The sequence below is a fragment of the Berghia stephanieae genome, chromosome 7 (assembly GCF_034508935.2).
Source record: "Berghia stephanieae isolate SIO BIC M18660-M18661 chromosome 7, UCSD_Bste_1.3, whole genome shotgun sequence".
In the NCBI taxonomy this organism is placed as follows: domain Eukaryota; kingdom Metazoa; phylum Mollusca; class Gastropoda; order Nudibranchia; family Aeolidiidae; genus Berghia; species Berghia stephanieae.
Window position 1 is genome coordinate 21,909,229 of NC_088366.1, and position 22,374 is coordinate 21,931,602.

A 22,374-nucleotide genomic window follows, 5' to 3' on the forward strand; every position below is an offset into this window, starting at 1 on the left:
ACACACGAACACAAACCCAACCCCCACCCAAATTTGTTTCGCCTATTATGTACTACCACAGACTAGGCTACTATGTAATATTATTCGTAACGAAAAATAAGAAAAGAAAAGAGGCTAGGCTAAAAATATTTAAATTGCCATTGTCTCTTGTTTTGCTTTACTTCGTTCGAAGTCCTAGGCTGGGGCAGGAAATGCTCGTTATTTCCGAGTTGACCTCTTTTTCATACTCGCTACTTTCATGCTAATTTTATTGAATCATATAAGGGAAAAAAACGGGGATTTAGATTTTACTCGCTATTTCCGAGTACGTTACTTTCATGTTCTACTGTAACAGTTCAGTGGTGCCTGGAATAAGGTTGCGCAAATTACAGCAATGATATTCAAGGGGATGCAACTCACCCTAGCAATTGAAAAGCTCTATTTACTGAATTATTCCCCTTCATTATATCAGCCATGTAGGTTACTTGCCCCTTTATAATTTTTTTCGCGGCGGTGGTGGGGTTTGAACCTGCGACCTTATTGGTACGACAACTCCGCCTGGCAGGTGAGAGCGTGGCTCTACCGTGTGAGCTATCCACGAACACAAAAATATTCGTTTCAAACCCAAAGTCATTTCTAGATACCTCTCTCACCCACTTCTTGAGATCGCCGATTCGTTCACCACCATCGTGAAGTAATTTTGACCAGCAGTTAAGCTTAATAGCCAATATTCTCATCACAAACATATAACATAGAAACGATTGAGACATTGAGTATGCTCCGGTGTATGGGGTGAATTTTTAATTTTGGCACTTTTCTACTCACTTCATATCTTGTTGTTACCAACATAAGTGCCTGCTCCACTCACTTTTCTGAATTAAAAATTCACCCCATACACCGGAGCATACTCAATGTCTCAATCGTTTCTATGTTATATGTTTGTGATGAGAATATTGGCTATTAAGCTTAACTGCTGGTCAAAATTACTTCGCGATGGTGGTGAACGAATCGGCGATCTCAAGAAGTGGGTGAGAGAGGGATCTAGAAATGACTTTGGGTTTGAAACGAATATTTTTGTGTTCGTGGATAGCTCACACGGTAGAGCCACGCTCTCACCTGCCAGGCGGAGTTGTCGTACCAATAAGGTCGCAGGTTCAAACCCCACCACCGCCGCGAAAAATTTTTTTATTCTCTATTGTCTTTTGGCACTTTTCTACTCACTTCATATCTTGTTGTTGCCCCTTTATAACCGCTTTCAGAAGAGTTGTTTCCCTTAAAAATCCGAATATTTTGGTTCTCAATACATTTGGAATTTCAAGGGCAATAACTTGTTCCAAAATTGTGAAAAAGTGGCACTTAACCTCGAGCTGGCATATTTTGAGAAGGGCAATAATCCAGTAAATACAATACACGACCCTCTTTCCTCAGTTACTTCCCTTGAAAATCTGAATTAATCATTTGATTTTTAAGGGAGAGGGCTTTAGTGCAAAACAGGCACTTAACCCATACATGGCTATTTTGAAAAGGAGTAGTAGTTAACTAAATAAATACGCGTGAGCAATTTGAATAAGTGAGTATTAGAACTTTTTTGTTATCAAACTTGTGGGCCTTATAATTATCACAACCACCACCTTCATTATCAGATGTCTGAGAGGAAAAGTTCCCCGTTTCATACCTGAACAACAATTAAAATAAATAAGCTACTATTTTGTAACTTATAGTCTTTAACCTGATAACCAGACACTATTATCGCCATGGTGATATGAGGGCCTCTTTCTTCGTACATCACTTGTTTTTCCAATATCTTACTTCTCTTCCACTTGTGTTTTCTCCTTTTGGCTTTTCAAAATATTTTCTTCTACTTGCCCTCCTCCCATTCCATCTCTTTTACTCATTATTTCCTAATGGCATACTATCTCCCCGGCCAGGTGGAGTTGTCGTACCAGTAAGGTTGTGGGTTCGAGCCCCCATCGCTACTGCGAAATTTTTATTCTCTGTTGTCTTCTGGCACGTTCCTACTCACTTCATTTCTTGTTATTATGAATAATGAAGGACATTGTGATCCAAAGGCGAGTGGCATACCACTAGACCAAATATCTGCACTTATAAAAAAAAAGCAGAACAAACAAAAACATAAATAATTTAAAATCAAACCAAAACTCTTTGTTAAACCATTTTTAATTCTTGTTCATCACATTCAATTTTTTTTTTTTTTGGTCAATCTTGAGCAGTACATGGTTATTCAATGCTTTGTTGAAGCAAGGAGGGATAAGGACTTGAAACTATCATATGAAGGACCTGAGTTCGAGCCTTGTTATTGGAGTCTCATTTTACTTTTTCTTTGAGAGACGGACTTGATCCTATTGTTCACTTTTTGGAGCTAAAGTGGTGCTCTGGCACCAAAGTTATTCTAATTTTGGCCTTTCCTTGAAAGAGTACTTAGTGACAAATTTTTAGGTGCAGTGAAAGAAGAAAAAAGTTCTGAAATGTCATTTGCTATAATTATTTCTTTTTCTTCGCTGATCATTTTAGGAAATAGATTATTTTCTTGTTAATCAATGCACGGATATGCATGTATATAGCACATTCAAGAACACAAAAATTACTGACATTCTTGAGTAAATTACACGCAGTTACTTGTTATGTTATAACTCGGCACCCCTTTCGTATGAGTAATTTTATCAATGACAAGCAATAGAATTTTGTACTTATCACATAGACAAGTAATACCTTAACATTTCCTTTTAAATTTTCTAAGCAATGATATTTTCTTTGACACCACCATAAAAAAGTGATTAAATATCGCCATTCAGAATATTTATACTTAGTCTCTCATTACTCTTATTTATCTATTCAATTTAAAAGAAGTAACTTATACTGCATTTTATACAATGTAAATTACTCAACAATGTATCCATATATACTTGTCAATTATGATAACAAATAAAATGGAGTTATATATAATATTTTAAAATCAATAAAAGACCATTCGCAGAAATGTATGAACAAGTAGGTGGTGGCTAATTTTTTTTCTCTATCATTTAATTTTGCACTGTATCAAGCATGCTTCATTCTCTCTCCTTCACCCAACTGCCTTGATTGATTCTTACTCCATATGAAAAAAAACCAAAAAACAAAAACTAATGGCACTTAATGATTTGACATGAATTGTAAGTGATTACAAATCTCTCCCTCTCGCACACACTCTCTCTCTCCATACTCACCTCGCCCACTATCCCCCCCCCCTCTCTCTCTCTCTCTCTCTCTCTCTCTCTCTCTCTCTCTCTCTCTCTCTCACACACACACACTCTCTCTCAATACTCACCTTGCCCTCTATCCCCCCTCTCTCTCTCTCACACGCTCTCCATACTCACCTCGCCCTCTATCCCCTCTCTCTCTCTCTCTCTCTCTCTCTCTCTCTCTCACACTCTCTCCATACTCACCTCGCCCTCTATCTTTCTCTCTGATACACACATACATACAAACGTAAAAGCCACAGCAGTGTTATGATTTAATTCCTTTCCCTTTGACTTGATCGTTGCCATGATCTTTCCCGACAGCCTCCGATATATGTGAAAAACCATCCTCTCTGCAAGGACCAAAAAAAAAAAAAAAAAAGAAAAAAAAAGTACATCATCTAACTCAACACCTCATCCATTGTTACATAAAGTCTTATAATATTAATAGGGACATGCTATTAAAAAAAGGAACAAAAACGATAGAAAAAAACAAGACAAAAACCGACAAACAAACAAAAAATTGATACCATCTAACCATAATTATTTAATAGTATACTGATTGTTTAAAAACAATTACATTTAATGTATTAAAAATATAAAAGTAACAACGAGCTCTGATTACCAAAAAGAAAATAAATAGATAAATAAATACAGCCTTAAATACACAGACTTCTGACGCTATTATCTGCGAGCAGGCAAAAATTATTGTGGACAAGCTTGGAGCGGCGGATTTTCAAGCAAGCAATGGTTGGCTCAATAGATTTAAACAGCGACATGGCTTTGTCTTTAAAATAAAGATCTGAAAAAATATATATATGAAACAGTGAAAGACATTTTTTTCTGATCTTTGGCTCATACTAGTACCTGCTCTTTAATTTATCACTTTCATATTGTCTTTAAAGAAACCTGTGACGAGTCTGCCAAGCACTGTTTACGATTATAACAATGACAATACACATACGAGAGTGAATGTGTAACTGGTAAACCCTTTGCTAAAAAGAAAAATACACATTTTAACGTGGTTGGAATGACTTATCACAGGCGCTACTCTGCACATCACAGCGTTATTCTCAAGGGTCTCTTCGCACCCCCTTTTCCTGCTGCCTTGAAAACCCTGAAATAACGACATAATTTTACAGTCTCGTGCGATGTCGTTATCCAGGGGTTGCACTGTATTAAAAAAAAAAAGAGAAATATAAAAAAAAAAAATAAAAAAATCACAATGAGCTGAAAAAGGCAAATCAGCTCTCTCTTTCTCTATGTCTGCTGGTACAGTGTTTTGAGCTTGCTTTACACTTATTTTTTTTTTTAATACAGAAGACGAAAAAAAAATTCTTACTTGAGTAGCTGGTCCATTTCCCGCTTAATCTTAGCAATAACAGGAGGCCCCTGATACACAAGAGCTGTGTAGATTTGAACAAGAGAGGCTCCGGCCTTGACCTTGGCATAGGCATCCTGGCCAGATGAGATTCCACCCACACCTACAATTGGAATGCGACCTGTGGAAGGAAAGTGTAAGCAGGCTTGTATAATTCAACATAAACAATCCACTTGTGAAGCCTATCATCCATAGTTTCCATCCTAGAGCACACGAAGCACAAAATTAGATTCTGATCTTGTACTCAAAACTTATAAGAGATCTGCTTATGGATAGAAATGCTCAGTTTGACTGAGCCGTTTGGTTTATAGGAAGAATTTTTATCTATTGTTCTATTTTAATCCGTGCTTCCTTACAAAGGAGCATACTATTTCCTGCTCATTTATGTTTTTGTTTATTCATCTGAACAACGCCACTACCACATTATCTAATTCGTCTGTAGCGTTTCATTCATCCTCACATTATTATTTATTTATAGGAGGAACTACATAAAAAAGTTAATGAGGAGGATAACCTATTGTCTCAAAGCAGCAATATCTCAAAGTAAAGAACTGACTGTACAGTTAAAATGATGAGCAATATAAAATTTCAGTTTTTATCACTTTTAGAAATTACATCTATTGTGCTAAATAAAACATACAAATGCAACCCAAGTATGATCTGTTCAGACGTGTAAGTGGTTGGCCAACAAAATTGTCTGAAAATTTTTCATTTTGGCATGTGTCGAATATTTCTCTGCTGTCGATCTTTTTTTTTTTTTTTAGTAATGTAAAAGTATTTATGTTTTAATTGCTTTGTGGTTGTTGTTGCTTGAAAAGCTCCAAGTTTGGTATTTTGTTCCTTTTTTATATTCATTTTTATTTATTACTTTTTACAGTCCACAGCTTCTAACAGCTCAGTATCACTTTGACATATTATTTGTTACTCTATCTCAAATAATGATAATAATAATAATAATAATAATAATAATAATAATAATAATAATAATAATAATAATGATAATAATAATAATAATAATAATAATAATAATAATAATAATAATAATATAATAATAATAATAATAATAATAATAATAATAATAATAATAATAATAATAATAATAATAATAATAATAATAATAATAATAAACTCTTGTAGAGCACACTGTATCCTCAACCATGAGGGCATCTAAATCCCATTGAAATAACATTTTGAAAATGGAGAAAGAGGAGAGGAGAGGGGGGGGGGGGGGGGGGGAAGAAGACAACAAGAGCTTACCATGCGTCAACCTGTACATGTCCCTGATAGCTTCTGTGGATTTGTCTGTAAGGGGCCGTCCACTCAGGCCACCAGTCTCAGCCTTATGTGAACTGACCAGAGATTTAGGACGGGATATGGTCGTGTTACTAACTATCAAGCCATCCACCCCATTCTAAATTGCACGAGGAAAAATAAAAAACTTTATGTACAAAACATTGTCCAGGAATATAGTTTCCCAATATGTCCAATCATTAGTGAAGTGAAAAAAAAAAAAAAAAGTAGAGAAACAGCTCACATCTGCTTCATTGAACTAATCCACTAATCAAATTCATCTTATTTACGCCACTACCACATCATCTCATTCATCTGTGGTGTTTCATCCATCCTGTTTTGTTGATAAAGGGGAAACCCAAATTGTTCATTTGATCTGTTCTTGTGATTAAATTGAAGCTTACATTCAATTTCACATCATTATTTCTTTCTTCGAGCTTCGAGCAGCAACATTTACATCTTCTACATAGAGGACATAATGATTATTTCTCTGTTGTCAATCTGTTTTTTTAGTAATGTATTTATGTTTTTATTGTTTTTTTTGTTGTTGTTGGTTGAAGAAGGCTTTTGAGACCAAAATGTTCTGTGTTTGGTATTTTGTTCTTTTTTGAAGCTGTTATATTTATTTTTGTTCATTACTTTATATATAAAATACAGATAATTTAAAAGGGAAAAAAATATATTTCTCGAAACTAATACTATACATTTACTGTTTCCCTTTCAGCCAACAACTCCAACCTGGGCCACGAAAAAAACCCAAACGAAGCATTTCATCTTAAGCTATTGCCATCACAATGAATTCATATTTACAGAAAACAGGGAATACCTTAGGCCTGGTGACAACTGCGGCAATGTCTTTTTTTTCAGTCTCTGTTAAATCTGGGGCAATCTTGACAAGGACTGGTGGTTTATCTTTAGATGACAGCTTGTTTCTCTCTTCCACAACCTGAAATTAGATGGCAAACACAACTAATCTAATTTTTTTTAAAAATTGTATTTACATATTGCTAATCCACGAAAAATGCCAAGATCTAAGAGCTGTAAGCTAGAGGTGTCTAAATGAGCCAATAAAATGGAGAGAAAAATAAAATGAGTAAATAAGAATGAGTCACACTTACTCACTTTATTATTCTCTCAATCTTAGAACTTTAAAATTTTATACTTTAAAAATACCCCGATAGTGGAAAAGCATGTATTTGACACAAAGGATTAGACAGGCAGTTTACATTGGAGAGGCTTCCAAATTTACACCCATCTCTGATTGGATGAAAGAAACGGATGCAAATTGTGAAAAATCTTAGGTGGCATAAAATCGAGGTGCGCTACCACTGATCAGACCCCTCAGATGATGTAATCTAGGGCATTTTGTGAATCAAAGACAGTATTTTATACCAAAACAACAGACAATGCCTCAATACCTCTATACCACAACAACACAAATGCCTAACTTAAAAATAATCAACAGTAGTGTGCCTCTAATTTTCCTAACTATCAATTTTGTGAAGGGGAGGATGAGATTGTATTTGTTTCTCATGTTATCAAAAAGTAAAACAAAAACAAAAATCAAAACAAACCTGAAAGTATGATCAAACAGACTGCGCTAGAACAATTTTTTCTTAAAATGAATTTGTAGACCTTCACTCTGGCTTGAGTATAGTCTAATCTATTTTTACTCTGTGCCATCGTCTCTATGTCATATCTTTCCATGTGTGTAGCCTTCTTTAGTTTTTATCTCATCCTTTATATTCTTCTATTTCTACACCTATTGGTGTAAAAATAAAAAAGCAAAAACAAAAAACTTATAAGAAGTCTGAGTAAAGCTCTTTAAAAAAATAATGAATAGGTATTTCAAATTTAACATTTTCACTATGCTTAAAAATAAAGGGTACTGCTTGATTTTAGTTTCCTTTTGATTATAAAGCATAGCTTTTAAAAAGTATTTCTAAATTTGTGTATGATAGACAGAGAGCTCTAGGAATGACCTGAGTTTGATACGAATATTTTTGTGTTCGTGGATAGCTCATACGGTAGAGTCACGCTCTCACCAGCCAGGCGGAGTTGTCGTACCAATTAGGTCGCGGGTTCAAACCCCACCACCGCCGCGAAAAATTTTTATTCTCTATTGTCTTCTGGCACTTTTCTACTCACTTCATCTCTTGTATGATAGACACTAATATATGATGGGCACCTTAGTCAGGAATGGAAAATGTCTGTTCTGCAGAAATTTAGCCATATATCAAGGATTACTATACTATTAATTAACTCTTGATTACATGGAAGGGAACTATGGATCTGATTATGATGCTACTCATTGACTGTAAGGAATGAACTATAGTATAAAAGTCAGATTTTTTATGAATGGCGCATGTTTTTCTAGTTTTTCTCAGATGTCCTCTATCACAAGTTGTAAAACTTTGTGTCAACCTCCGAATCAATTTCTATTAACTGAATAAACATTTTGGCCCGTATTGTGATGCCATATCACAAAAAAAGATTTCTTCTTCACGACCAATAAAAATCTACTTTAAAACCCCTGTCATAAAATTAGAGATTTTACTCTGCTAAAAATGTAAACATTTTCGCACCACAAAGTAAGATGAATTCATCATTTTTCAAAATAATCTTGTGACACGGTAGTTCCGGCTAGTGGTTATGAGTTCATATCATACTATTTTCCGAATAAAAGCAACACACATTAACTGTTATAAAGTAACAACTAATGTAGTTTGCATCCCATTTTGACTTTGTAATTTATTGCTTTTTATTTACATCACGTCACAATTACCGAAGACTGATATGAATCTCTAGCTTTAACTCATTTGAACTAGTGATTAAATACTCAAAATTGTCAAATTAACAATGAACGTTTATATTTAACTTTGAAAAATTGTATCTATGCATGAACGTTTCACACAGCATTTTAAGTTTTCTTTTAAACCTATAAGCTCTTAAACAATACGATATGATACGGAATCTCTATCGGTTCCTCTCTCGTAAGGCTGCGAAAAGAAGTCCACTTTTATCTATCGATAAGTCATTAATTAAAGAGGACAGCTATGGAATTGGAATTTCACAATCAACCCTCAGTTTTGCATGATATTGTTGTTGAACACAAGCACATATTTGTGGAAACATTGTATCATAAATTGATGAATTTCTACTTTTGACTGGTCTACATTAAATTTATGTAATCCTCTTTGGCATAAAGAACAAGCCATTTCTCAAAAATTTGAAATCAAAATAATGTTGGAAGCGCGTAATGTTCACTTTCATTTGTATTCATCAATAACGTATATTGTACGAACATCATATAAGTTTCAATTAACCGAACATTCCATTTTAACAAATTCTTTCAAAATGGATAAGCGGAAAATCATATTTTTGACACTATAATCATATTTAGATTCCAATACTTACTAGTTATCGATTTTAATATAGCTGTAATAAGTGAAATTCTTTTCTATTGTTTTAAAATTCGTGAAAAAATATATTTTACTAGGACAAAATGATCCAGAGGTTCATACAAATTTTTGCTGCTGTACATTGTGAACAGCTGAGAAAAAGAAGACAAAGGTGCGCCCCTTATTAAAAATCCGACTATTGTATCCCTTAGTAGATATTTTGGTATTCATCTTTTTCTTGGGATCATCCTCCGCAGATTACCTCCCTTTGTTGATATTTTACATCTCCTTTCCCCTTCATCTAATTGTTCACCTTCATCTTCATCATCATTTTACATGCACATTCATTAATCAAGCTTCTAAAGAAATCATCCTGAATCAATCACTATAAGGTCAGTTTTTAGAATATCTAACTACTCATCCTTTCCGTTTCTTGGCTACTCTTATTCACTGCTGATAATAATAATCATTAAATATTTTTTTGGACCCAGAATTCACAATCACTCTCTAAAAAGGTAGATCTTGCCATATAATAATGCCCCTGCTGTTATTTTGGTGTAAATTTTCTATATTTTTTGTTGGCCCCCACTAGCGTTGCCTGAAGATTCCATATGATTGTCCTTTCAGTATAGTTGTCCTTGCCATATATATATATATATATATATATATATATTATATACACCTAAAAAGTGACCTCTGACCTTATCTAGCAAACCGGCCAACTCTGCCTGCCTCTGCATGTCTCTGAGACCAGGGGTGTTAGGACTGGACACATTGATGACCAAGTAATCAGCGATTGGCCCGAATTTTTGTACTCCTTTGATGTAGTCACCAACGGCATCAGGGGAAGTCTTGTTCTTTCCTAGATTCACACCCATGATTCCATTACCTGTAATGAAAAAAAAATTGGTTCTAATGAGGCCCTCGTGTGTGACATCAAAATATCCCCTCATTTAGGCATTCCAAAAAAGGATCATAGATTATACATAAAACAAGTGTCTGATGTAAACAAGAACCCACATTGCCCCAAGTGAATCGATTGGAAGTTAATAATTTTGCACAAGGAAAAAAAAAAAGAAGTCAAAAGTGGCTTAAGTGAGCTCAAACCTACGACCCCTGAGTTAAAGTCCAATGCCTTAACCACTGACGTGTGAAGATGAATGTTGATTGTGAATGATTTGTAAACTGCTAACTGCTTTTAGAAGTTGAATGGCATTTGCAACACTGACAGGTCATGTGAAGTGAAAAAAAAAAAATTAACAATAAAGGGACGTGATGACACAATCATCGGATGATAAACTTTGGACTTTGGAAACCAAAGAAAAAGTAAGACAATGTGGATTGATGCAAATTCAGAAGACTAGGGCGGAGAAAATTATTTTCAAGGAGAGGGATAAAGAAAAAAACGTAGATCAGAGACCAAACTATCCATGAATCTAGTCCAAAATGGAATCAATCACGTAAATTGGGGATTTATGTTGGGTTTTTTTCACACCATGATACAGGTGCAGGATATATATTGAATTTGACAGAGAAATCGATAAAATTAAAATGAAAGCTTAGGCACATCCATTTCTCCTCATCACACTCACAGTCGCTATTATCTTTGATGCACGGAGTTGTGACTTCACGACAAGACACTAGAGGTACCAAGTTAGGCACACATGGTGACTATAATAATAATAATAATAATAATAATAATAATAATAATAATAACAATAATAATAATAATAATAATAATAATAATAATAATAATAACAATAATAAATAAAATAAAATAATAATAATAATAATAATAATAATAGAAAAAAAAATAATGATGTTGAAGATGGTGACAATAATAATATGCGACTATGTTGTCCTGTGGTATCAGAAGGTCCTGGGTTCGAGTCCTGCTCTGAGCGGCCCATAGTTGAGTCCTTGTAAAAGGTTCTTTACTCACATTCTCTCACCCTATTCAGGTGTAAAATGAGTACTTGGTCATTAACAGTGTTATAAAAAATGTAATAATAATAATAATAGGCATCATGTCTTGTTCTGCATTTTAATTTGCGTTTGGCTAGAGGGACTCCTTGTAAAACGCTTTGAGCATGTTTAGTGGATATTAGGCAATCTAAAAGCTCAAGTTTTTAAATAATAATGATAAAAATAATAATAGTAATATTAATAATAATAATAATGTAAATAATGTAAAAACAACCCATGCAACAATAATAATACACGAGTCACACCACTATTAAACCCGACTAATAATAAGAGAAAAAATAATTTGGAAGAAAATCATAAGATACATTAGCATAAACCTGTCCAAAAAAAATAGCAATAATAAAAAAACAAAACAAAACAAAACAGGCTACAAAACACTCCTGAAATGTAAATTGAAGTTGCAACCAAACAAATACAATATAAAAAAATAATCCAAAGCATCAAATATATAAAACAAAAACAAAACAAAACTAATTGAAATTTTTTTTCCAATCGTTAAGAAATCGTGGCAACTGTCGGTGATTACCTTTCAATCTAACTCTATTTGGTTTTATTCGTTTAATCCAGGATTCATCTGGAGGTTTTTTGTCTTCTTCTGTCTCCGTCCAGAATTGAATGTTAAGGGAATTTCTGTTTTCTCCCATGTAAGTGTGAGGTGTGTTACCTTTGTAGATAACAGAGGAATTAAGCGCAATATAAAAGTGAAAGGCTTGGGATACTTCAGAATTCTTATAATAGCATTTATTAATCATTTAATATCTTTCAACACTCAAGGCATTAGGATTGTGAAATCAGATTTGTATTTTAAAAGGCTTAAATTGATCGAGCATCTTCAAATATGAAAATAAAACAAAAACAAACCCCAGTAGATAAGTAAAAAACAATAACAAAACACCTCTTCCTCGAGATATATCAAATTTGATTTAATTAATTCAAAATGGAATGTTATTTTTAAGTCCTTTGTTGAAGAGAGAGAGATAGAGCGAAATAGCCCACCTACCAATCACAGTGCATGTCATAAAGTGGGCAAATGAGTTTGTATTTTATTTCATTTTTTCTCAAATAAAAAAAAAATTGATGCTAAAAGCAGGGCTGGAACCCAAGTCTTCCAGGTGTTAATGTATTGCCTTATGCATTCTACTAACTTTCAAGTGGAATAGTGTTCTATCCATAGGGTTGTAAGTAATTGATAGTCTAATTAATGCTTCAGAAAGCAGGACCACATTTGACTACGTGAGACTTATTGATTCATAAGATTACATGAATCGAGTCTTAGTTTGTCCATTTAATACGTAGGAGAATCTGTTTTGAAAAAAAAAAAGCACAAAATATCTTTAAAATACCAGAATTTCAGTGTGATTTATAAATTTAAAACAACCTTAAACAAATAGCTAAAAACAAAATGAAAACAATCATATAAAAAGTGGGATCTATGTGGTTTTTTTTCTTCAGATCATCAAAATTGGTTTATAAGATAAATTTTGAAAATTTAGATCACTTAACACTTCATGAATAAGTTGCTGAAATTAACATATGCAGTACAAATTTTCCACATCTTATATGCCATGAATAATATGTCCTTTTTTGAATATCGCAACAAGAACAAACAAACTAACAAAACTTAATAATAAATAAATAAAACTACAAAAGATAAACTTGAGGAACTACCTGATGGAATTGCCTAAATCCTGCATAAGCCAATGGCAATAAATGATTGCAAAAATGTTGATATTAGTTGGCTTTTTTAAAAACTTTTCTATTTTCTGCATTATATTCTCCTTGGCACTTAACCCTCTCCTGACCAACTATAGGAAAATCCGTCACATTCATTACGAGTCATTTGATTTGAAAACATGAAGTAAAATGATTATTATAATGATTAATATTAAGAAAGTCTTCCACTTAAAAAACAAAAACAACCCCCTCCCCCAATAAAAAAAACAAAACAACAAACAGAACAGGAACATCCTCCATCCCCATCCCAGGAAAGAAATCATTAACAATATTCCTAGGAATCAATCTCTGAATTTGAATATTAAAAGCGGGATATATTTCATAACAGTTCCTTTAACAAAAAAATAGATTTTCAATTTAAGTCCCATTTGAAATTTCGTTATTCCTCGTGAAAGAGTCAACAACTTTCTAGAGTAGACTTACCTGAGGCTGGAGAGGAAGTCAGCCTCTCACTCAGTCGATGAAAAACAACATCATGACCATCACTGTTGAAGCCATATCTGTTTGGCATTAAAAAAAATAATATAATGGTTATCCAAATCCTATTGTGAAAAAGGAAAGAAAATATCGAGAAACGAACCCTTTATATGTGTTAACCAACTTAATAAAAACCTGATTTCATATCTTAAAATTTTTATCAGAGTCTTCAGCCCATCTTTGACCATCTGCATTCTCTGACAGAAGCAACAACAGACAAATGGGTTCAATGAAGCTGAACTGGAAACTCAAACAATGAATGATGTTATGCACAATAAATGATATTTTATAAATATTCCCTTAATTTATATCCCAAAGGAGAAATTTGTGTTTAGGGCCTATTCCAAGAAAGGACTAGGACAACCCTGATGTCAACCGCAATGGGGTGGATGGGTGAACAGTGGGTGTGAATAGAGGTAATTATAGAGAATTAAAGGCATGAGATTAAGGTGATACGAGAGAAGAAGGTTTGTTTATGTGTGTGTGAAGGAGTGAGTGAGAGAAACACACACACACACACACATACAGAGAGAGAGAGAGAGAGAGAGAGAGAGAGAGAGAGAGAGAGAGAGAGAGAGAGAGAGAGAGAGAGAATATGGGAGGTATGAAAGATTGTTTTATGTGTTTAGTTTTGTTAAAATTTTTGTTGGTTTACTTCTATGTCATTGTCTTTCCTTTTTATCATTTATTTGCTTAATTATGTTCAGAAATTCATTAGTCTATGGCAATACCCAATGTAAATTTCCAGAAGTCGAAAATAAAGTTCATCTTATCTTATCTCTTATCCTATCAATGCAACGCTGCAAAGTGAACTGGGCGAGGCAACCTACTCAACCTAATATGCTGCCCCATATGGTTGTTATTGGAAAGGAGCAATATTGAATCCATAGAAAAGACACATTTCCGTAAAGAGTAGAGAATCAACAGTTTGAGATAATGGATGCTACACAAAAGAATTTGATTATTATGTCATAACAGTTGTTGTAAACAAAATGAGCCTCAAGTTTGTGATCATTCTGTGCTAAGTGAAGAGGTGTGAAGCTACAGTTAAAACGATAAGAGATCTGAAATTTTACTTTTTAGCTCCTTAAGAACTATATTCTTTCTTGTTAATAAAACAAAAAAGCAATGGCACAAGTCTCACATTTCTAGTTATAAATTCAATTTTCACCAACTAAATTGTCCTGACATAATAGTGGGTCACGTATATTCATCTGAACTGAGTGGTTACTGTTTGATATCCATGATAAAAAAAAAAAAAAGAAATATTCTTTAAAAAATTATCATTAGATTTAAATACCTGTTGATGACAGCCCTGTCTTCTTTAAGTCGAAATACACGAGGTTTAGGGTTGCCAGGTTGAGGTTCAGGAGTAACACTGCCAACTTCCACGAAGCCAAAGCCCATCTTCAGCAAGCCATCGACAGCCTCTCCTTGCTTGTCATAGCCAGCAGCCAAACCCACTGCATTGGGAAATGCTTGACCCCATAATTTGGTTTTCTATAGAGAATACAAAGAGATTTTTTTGTGTGGCACAATACCAAACTCTAATTAGGCTGATACAGGTAAACCAATATAAGACAAAAGTAATAGCCTTTTTTCGTCAATATCACAACAAAAACTTATATATGTCGTTAATCAGTTTGTGATAAAAAAAATGTGGAAGTATAATAATAAAACAGATCAGTGAGAGTTTTGTGGGGCTACTGGTGTGGTCTTTATGTCTTTTATATCTCTTGTCCCTTTCTTTGTGGCTTTCTGTTCTTGTCCTGGAATGAAGACACTTAGTTTTATTACAAAGACCCTGACTGAAGTCCTTTTCTATGAGGAGGCAATTCAATAGACAATACAATGTGAATGTTGATTTTATTTTTTTCTCTTTAATAAAATTATGATGTATAACATTTTCATCATGCATCACCAGTACCAAGTACCGATTGCTGTACTGTAAATCATCTCTCTAAGTATGTCTTCTTTTTGGAGGGATACTGAGTAGACGTCTGTGCAAAACTTCGTATAGCCTCTGACAAATCTAGTTGTTCAGATCTACATTGTCAACTTGTTCCATTGGGTCTTTTTTTTTCAGACACTTGTAAACCAAAACTGTTGCAGGCATCTATCTATCTGTCTTGTATGTAGCATACCATTTTTTCTATCCTACCTAGATATTCGGATAACCTATAGGAGTGGAAGGCGAAGTTTAACTTCTGTATCTAAACTAAAAGGGATTGCATCTGACATATGCAACAAAGCTTTGACAATATAAATTGAATATTTATGTCATTAAAGAAGAGAAAGAGAATGATTATGACATTGCAATTGTTAATTATTTCCCATATGTTGAAGTACTAAGTTTCTTGAAGTGCGACTATGTGGTCAAGTGATAAGACACTCGCATTCGCATTGGAAGGTCCTGAGTTCGAGTCCCGAGTGGTGCATAGTTGAGTCTTTGGAAAAGGCTCTTTACTCATATTCTCTCGACATAATCAGGTGTATAATGAGGACCTGGCCGTTAACAGTGTTTTTAGACTGTCCGAAAAAAAAAATTGTAATATCGCCTAACAGGCATCATGTCTCACCCTACATGCTAACATGCTAAGTGTTGCTGTTGGCTAGGGACCCATTGTAAAGTGCTTTGAGCATGTTTAGTGGATACTGCATTATATAAAAGCTCAAGTTTTAGAAAAAATTATAGTTATATAAATCTTATGAATATATCATTCCCATTCAATCAAATAAATGTATATTAATAAAACATGTTTAAAGATTTTACAATGCTCTATTAACTCCACAAGAAATACAACAAGGGTAAAACAAAAACTTAGATCCAATAAAACAGGTAAAAATTCCCATTAAAAAAAAAATTGCCATAAGAAACTAGCAGCACCCAGATTCAATGAAATTCATCTAGAATCTCAGTAACATCAATGAACACGGGTTGTACTGTACTTATCTATTCCACAGGGCTACTTAAGACCAAATTTCCCTCTAAGATCCCTGTAGGAAGGGGACTTTTTTTTTTGCATGTACTCACACAATCTATTATCTCCTATACATAGTTCTACTGGATTATTGAGGACCAAGAGGTTGATGCAAGGAACCCCCCCCCCCCCCCCCCCCCACAGATTTCTTAAACCGTCAAGACGAAAAAAAACAAAAAAAAACAATTAAACAACGCCCCCCCCCCCCTCAAACGATAATTCAACATTCAACTTTAATAACTACTTTGATCATTTTGTTCAAAGCAAAATGACATGGGGTGAATATGGTGGGGGGGGGGGGGGAATTATATAATTATATGTGTAAAAACGATGACTGACAAGGGATGGAGGATCTTCCACTTGAGGCCTTGGGACAATTTTATATTTTGCAAGTTTGATTCCAAAGTTGTGAGCATTCTCAGCATCCAGAAAACGAAAAGTAGGCATGACAATTTCCTCGTAGAATTTCTCACTGCCATTGTAGAGATTCACACCAGCAAAAATTACAATACCACCATTGACAATGATGGCAGCATCACGCAGTTTGGCCTGAAATAAGAATAAAATAATAATAATAAATAGTAACAACAACAACAATAATAATAATAATAATAATAATAATAATAATAATAATAATTACAAAATTACGCCCTTCCATGCATTCATGCAGCATCGTGGGGTGCTTTGAAACTACTGAAGCCCTTACGGTTTAAGAGAAGTCTCTATGTTTAAGTCTCAAAACCATCCCACAAAGGACCTTGCAACGATTTCCCTTTGTAAAAAAATAAAAAATGACAATATTTTGGTATTCCTGGGCTGCACTTAAAACTTTTGAGGTATAAGCAAAACTGATTTTTATTTTGAAGGGTATTCAACTCTTTCATCTAAAGTTGATCTGATGATTCAAGTTGACTATTACTATTTGTTAATTATAGAGGGAAAAGTTTTATTTATTCTTATCATCCATAGAAAAAATAGAAAATGAAAACATAAAAACAATTCTATAGCGTATTCTATATGTTTTAAGTGTACTGCTTTATGGATGTGAAAGCTGGAAAATGACATACTCCATAACACAGAAACAAGAAATGTTTCAAAACAAGGGTCTAAAAAGAATTTTTATATATTATGGTCTACGAGAATAAAAACAGTGGACCTATAGATAGTACGCGCTTGGCTAAGAAGCTCATAACATTGCCATCCGGAAGTATAGATAGTTCGAAGATGACGTCACTCAGGTCTTTGATATTGTTTTTTGCCATCAGCATTTATGAGTAATCCTCACTGAACTGTATTAACCTGACTATAAACGTTCATGGATACACACAGTTTTATGTGTTGGTCCGTTATACTTCCGGATGGCAATGTTATGAGCTTCTCAGCCAAACGCATACTATCTATAACGTACCAACACACAAAACTATGTGTATCCATGAACGATTATAGTCGGGTTAATACAGTTCAGTGAGCATTACTCATAAACGCGGATGGCAAAAAAACAAAAACAAAGACCTGAGTGACGTCATCTTCGAACTATCTATAAAAGAAGCTGACTGAAAAAAAGGGTCACTTCCCAAGACAGCCCTGTACTGGACAGCAGATCGGAAGAGAAGGCGGGGAAGACCCAAAGAAACCTGGCGAAGGATCATGGAGAAAGAATTAAAGGAAGCAGGCCTGTCCTGGAAAACAGTCACCACAAAAGCAGTCGATTGCATAAAAATTGAGCTGTCTGGATGATGCCCTATGTGCCTCAAGGCCCGAAGAGGATTAATTAAGTAAGTAAGTATATTCTATATTCAGAAAGATACTGAAATTTAGAAAAACAATAGTCGCAACGGTACTACCGCAAACTCGGGGACCCAAATAATTCTGGGTGTTTGGGAGAGGGAAAACTTTTTTTTAAAAAGAAGTCTAGTAGGGGATTTGGGAGGGGAGAGACTTTAAAAGAAAAAAGTTTCCCCCTTCCCAAACCCTCAAAATTATTTTTTAAAAAAGTTTCCCCCCTCCCAAAACCCCAAAATTATTTGGGTCTCTGAGTTTGAGGTAGTACCATCACAACTACGCTACACCACCCTCATTTATATGTTCTAAACTGTAACTGTAACACCAGCATTGGAACTCATTGTGAAAGTGAAGCGATGTAATATAATTATGTATTCAATTGCTTTCCTTTGCCTTTGTCTCCGTAGCAGTAGTGTGTGTAGTCTAAGTTTAAGTCTATGTCATGTCACATTTTCATTTTTCGTTAGCTTTAGTTAACAGATAAAAATAAAAATTGATCCAATCTCTCATTCTCTAACTCTTAGTCTAATCGCAGAATCAAGAATGGTCTCCACTGTCACTGTCTTCATCATGACTTAGGCCCTATTACATCTAGTCTACTACTAAAAGTAAAGGTGGCGTTTTTATGCACCTCCGTAGGCGGTGACGGTAAATTAATGAAAATGTTGCTGCATACGTCCATGAGGTTTAAATAGTTTTAGATTGTAGTTTAGCACGCTGCTTAGTGATTACTGATGTGCGTTTATACAATAATAAATTAAAGAATAATAACAATAATTTAAAAAGTAAAAAGAAACATGGCACAAATACTGATCTCAAATAAATAAATAATTTTAGAAAATTGAAATCGAAGTTTTTTAAAAACATGATAAAACGTTATTGAAAAAAACAAAAAAAAACAAAACAAAAAAAAGAAAGAAAAAAAAACAAAATAAACAAAAATGATGTCTTTCTCAATAAAAAAAATAAAACATGTCTACAATGGGAATCGAACCCAGTACCTTCAAGGTTAGAGTCTGACAGCTTGTCCACTGCGCTGCGGAGCCATCTGACTGTTCATCACATTTAATAAGGTCTTTCTAAAACATTATTTTACCTTCAATGCAACTTCTATTTTCGATTTTTTAAATTATTATCATTTTTATATAAATATAAGTTTATTAATTATTAACAAAAACATCCTACAGATTTCACAATATAACTTTCGCCACAATATCGCTGATGAAATTGGGTGGGATCCTCATGCGTGGCGGAGGTGTATAAAAACGATCCGTTAAGATACACCGTCAACGGAGGTGCATAAAAACACTACGAAAAGTAAAAGTAACGTAACGAGTGTAAGGTAAGTGTAAGCGTAGTGTAAGTTTGAGTCGCCCACCAAACCGAGACGACTAAGACGACCAACAAAGCGTCTCCTAACTCCACTATTAATCTACCGATAATGAAGAAATCTTACCCAAACTTTGGACCCTTTGGAAGCAGCTTGCATCATGAGTTACAAAAAGAAATAGAAGCCAAATTACTGTCTGAAAGGTGGTTCTCTGAATCTATTGAAGTGTCAAATTTATTTCATAATGAAAGACACTTTACTTTCATTTTCGTTTTTGAACGAGCTTTCCTAACTCCGTTACACTACAAAGGAGAGCAATATATTCAGAACCAGTCCATTCGGAAGTGACCTGTCAACTTTATACAACCACAATAATATCTTCCATACAACGTCCATGTTAAATAAATAATAACAAATAGCTGATGAATTATATAAATAAATAACGCATTGGTAATTGAATACAAAACTAACTATCAATAAAACACAAACAAAACACACCGCGCCATAGGAAAGACAAGATCAAAACCAATCAAACCACGGTCTTAGGGCAACTAACGAAAGAGTGAAAACGGAAAGGCTTCGTATGGGAACAAAACAGACAATGGACGTTTCGGGTACAAACCCTTCGTCAGCACAACAATACACAAATAAACGTGGAAAACAAATAAAATATAACGAAAAATAACTTGTATCGTCTGTACTCAATGGTGGTTGCAGTTAGTGTCGAGCGGAAGTCTCGATGATACCTCAAGTCATCGGCCACCAACACTCAAAACTTCCCGAACTCGATGACCAAGGAAAAGTCGGGAATTCCCGAGAAGTAGCACTTCAACTGAGCTTTGGATGGCTTTTTTGTATTAAAACTTAAAATACATTAAATAAATTCACTTTGTATAATAATAAAACATTGATACCTATAACCATTTTGATCTATTTACGACGTTTGTGTTTTGTTAGCTGTTTAAAATATGATATAACGTCAATACCCAATACCAATGACTAGGTATTGAATGAAAGCACCGATGACTAGAGCGATGCTCGAGACTTTTTTGAGTCTCGAGACTCAAAAAAGCATCGAGACGCAAAAAAGTCTCGAGCTTCGCTGGAATCATCGCCGACGAGAGAGGGGTGAACAATGCAGATAGTACACATTGTTAGTAACGCGTGCGTCGCTCGCGCAGTATAGTCTCGAGACTCGGGACTCGGGACTCAATACGAGAAGCATCGACGACCAAGATTCTCGAGACGAGAAAAGCATCGAGAACTAAGTGGAGGTCGGGAAGTTCTCAGTCCTCGATGACCTGACTTCTCAAAACCTAAAGCATCGATGACCTTTTGGTGACCCGGATGCCCTCCCCTAGTTGCAGTATGAATGAAATGTTAGCGTGGCGTGGGTAGAGGATAGGGTGCCCCAGGGGGGTGATCTAACTGATAAGCAAAGGTCAGCGTCAGGGAACCGAACTTTCCAGACTATAATGGAAGGTAAAAGACATATTGGTAGTAGTAGAAAAAATTTTTTATTCTCTATTGTCTTCTGGCACTTTTCTACTCACTTCATATCTTGTTGTTACCAACATAAGTGCCTGCTCCACTCACTTTTCTGAATTAAAAATTCACCCCATACACCGGAGCATACTCAATGTCTCAATCGTTTCTATGTTATATGTTTGTGATGAGAATATTGGCTATTAAGCTTAACTGCTGGTCAAAATTACTTCGCGATGGTGGCGAACGAATCGGCGATCTCAAGAAGTGGGTGAGAGAGGGATCTAGAAATGACTTTGGGTTTGAAACGAATATTTTTGTGTTCGTGGATAGCTCACACGGTAGAGCCACGCTCTCACCTGCCAGGCGGAGTTGTCGTACCAATAAGGTCGCAGGTTCAAACCCCACCACCGCCGCGAAAAAAAAATTTATTCTCTATTGTCTTCTGGCACTTTTCTACTCACTTCATATCTTGTTGTTACAACATAAGTGCTGCTCATCACTTTCTGAATTAAAAATTACCATACACGGAGCATACTCATGTCTCAATCGTTTCTATGTTATATGTTTGTGATGAAATATGGCTATTAAGCTTAACTGCTGGTCAAAATTACTTCGCGATGGTGGCGAACGAATCGGCGATCTCAAGAAGTGGGTGAGAGAGGGATCTAGAAATGACTTTGGGTTTGAAACGAATATTTTTGTGTTCGTGGATAGCTCACACGGTAGAGCCACGCTCTCACCTGCAGGCGGAGTTGTCGTACCAATAAGGTCGCAGGTTCAAACCCCACCACGCCGCGAAAAATTTATTCTCTATTGTCTTCTGGCACTTTTCTACTCACTTCATATCTTGTTAGTAGTAGTAGTAGTAGTAGTAGTAGTAGTAGCAGTAGTAGTAGTAGTAGTAGTAGTAGTAGTAGTAGTAGTAGTAGTAGTAGTAGTAGTAGTAGTAGTAGTAGAACACTGTAGTGGAACAGTAGGGGCGGTGGAGGGGCGAGGTGAAAGAGTCACGGCGGAGGTGGGGGGGGGGGGGTGTTTGTTGGATGAGCGAAGTCGAATCTTCGCGAAGGAACGATGCGATAGTAAAGTGGAATACACCGATAAATAGATAGATGGATAGACAGATAGATAGGTAGATAGACAGAAAAGAGGGGAGAGAGAGAGAGAGAGAGAGAGAGAGAGAGAGAGAGAGAGAGAGAGGAGAGAGAGAGAGAGAGACAGAGAGAGAAAAAAAAAAAAAAGGGGGGGGGGTGGGAGGGGGGTTGGTTTGAGGCGGACCGGTAGAGAGGGGGAATTAGAGAGAGAGGGGGGG

The 22,374-nt window shown here is 35.1% G+C and overlaps 1 protein-coding gene across 2 annotated transcripts; it reads right to left on the reverse strand.

Moving 5' to 3' along the window:
* Positions 1-2,139: 2,139 nt before the first annotated feature.
* LOC144976886 (dihydroorotate dehydrogenase (quinone), mitochondrial-like) lies at positions 2,140-19,862 on the reverse strand. 2 transcript variants are annotated; one of them, XM_078921441.1, is made up of 10 exons: positions 19,704-19,862; positions 16,805-17,014; positions 14,785-14,984; positions 13,431-13,507; positions 11,800-11,937; positions 9,989-10,176; positions 6,713-6,832; positions 5,854-6,007; positions 4,558-4,717; positions 3,338-3,568 (listed from the first exon to the last, which is right to left on the reverse strand). In XM_078921441.1, exons 1-10 carry the CDS (start codon positions 19,737-19,739, stop codon positions 3,484-3,486), a joined length of 1,368 nt encoding a protein of 455 aa, XP_078777567.1. In that variant the 5' UTR covers positions 19,740-19,862; the 3' UTR covers positions 3,338-3,483. The 2 variants fall into 2 exon arrangements, with proteins under 2 accessions (XP_078777568.1, XP_078777567.1); XM_078921442.1 differs by lacking the exon at positions 11,800-11,937 and having other exon boundaries at positions 2,140-3,568; positions 19,704-19,857.
* Positions 19,863-22,374: the final 2,512 nt, after the last annotated feature.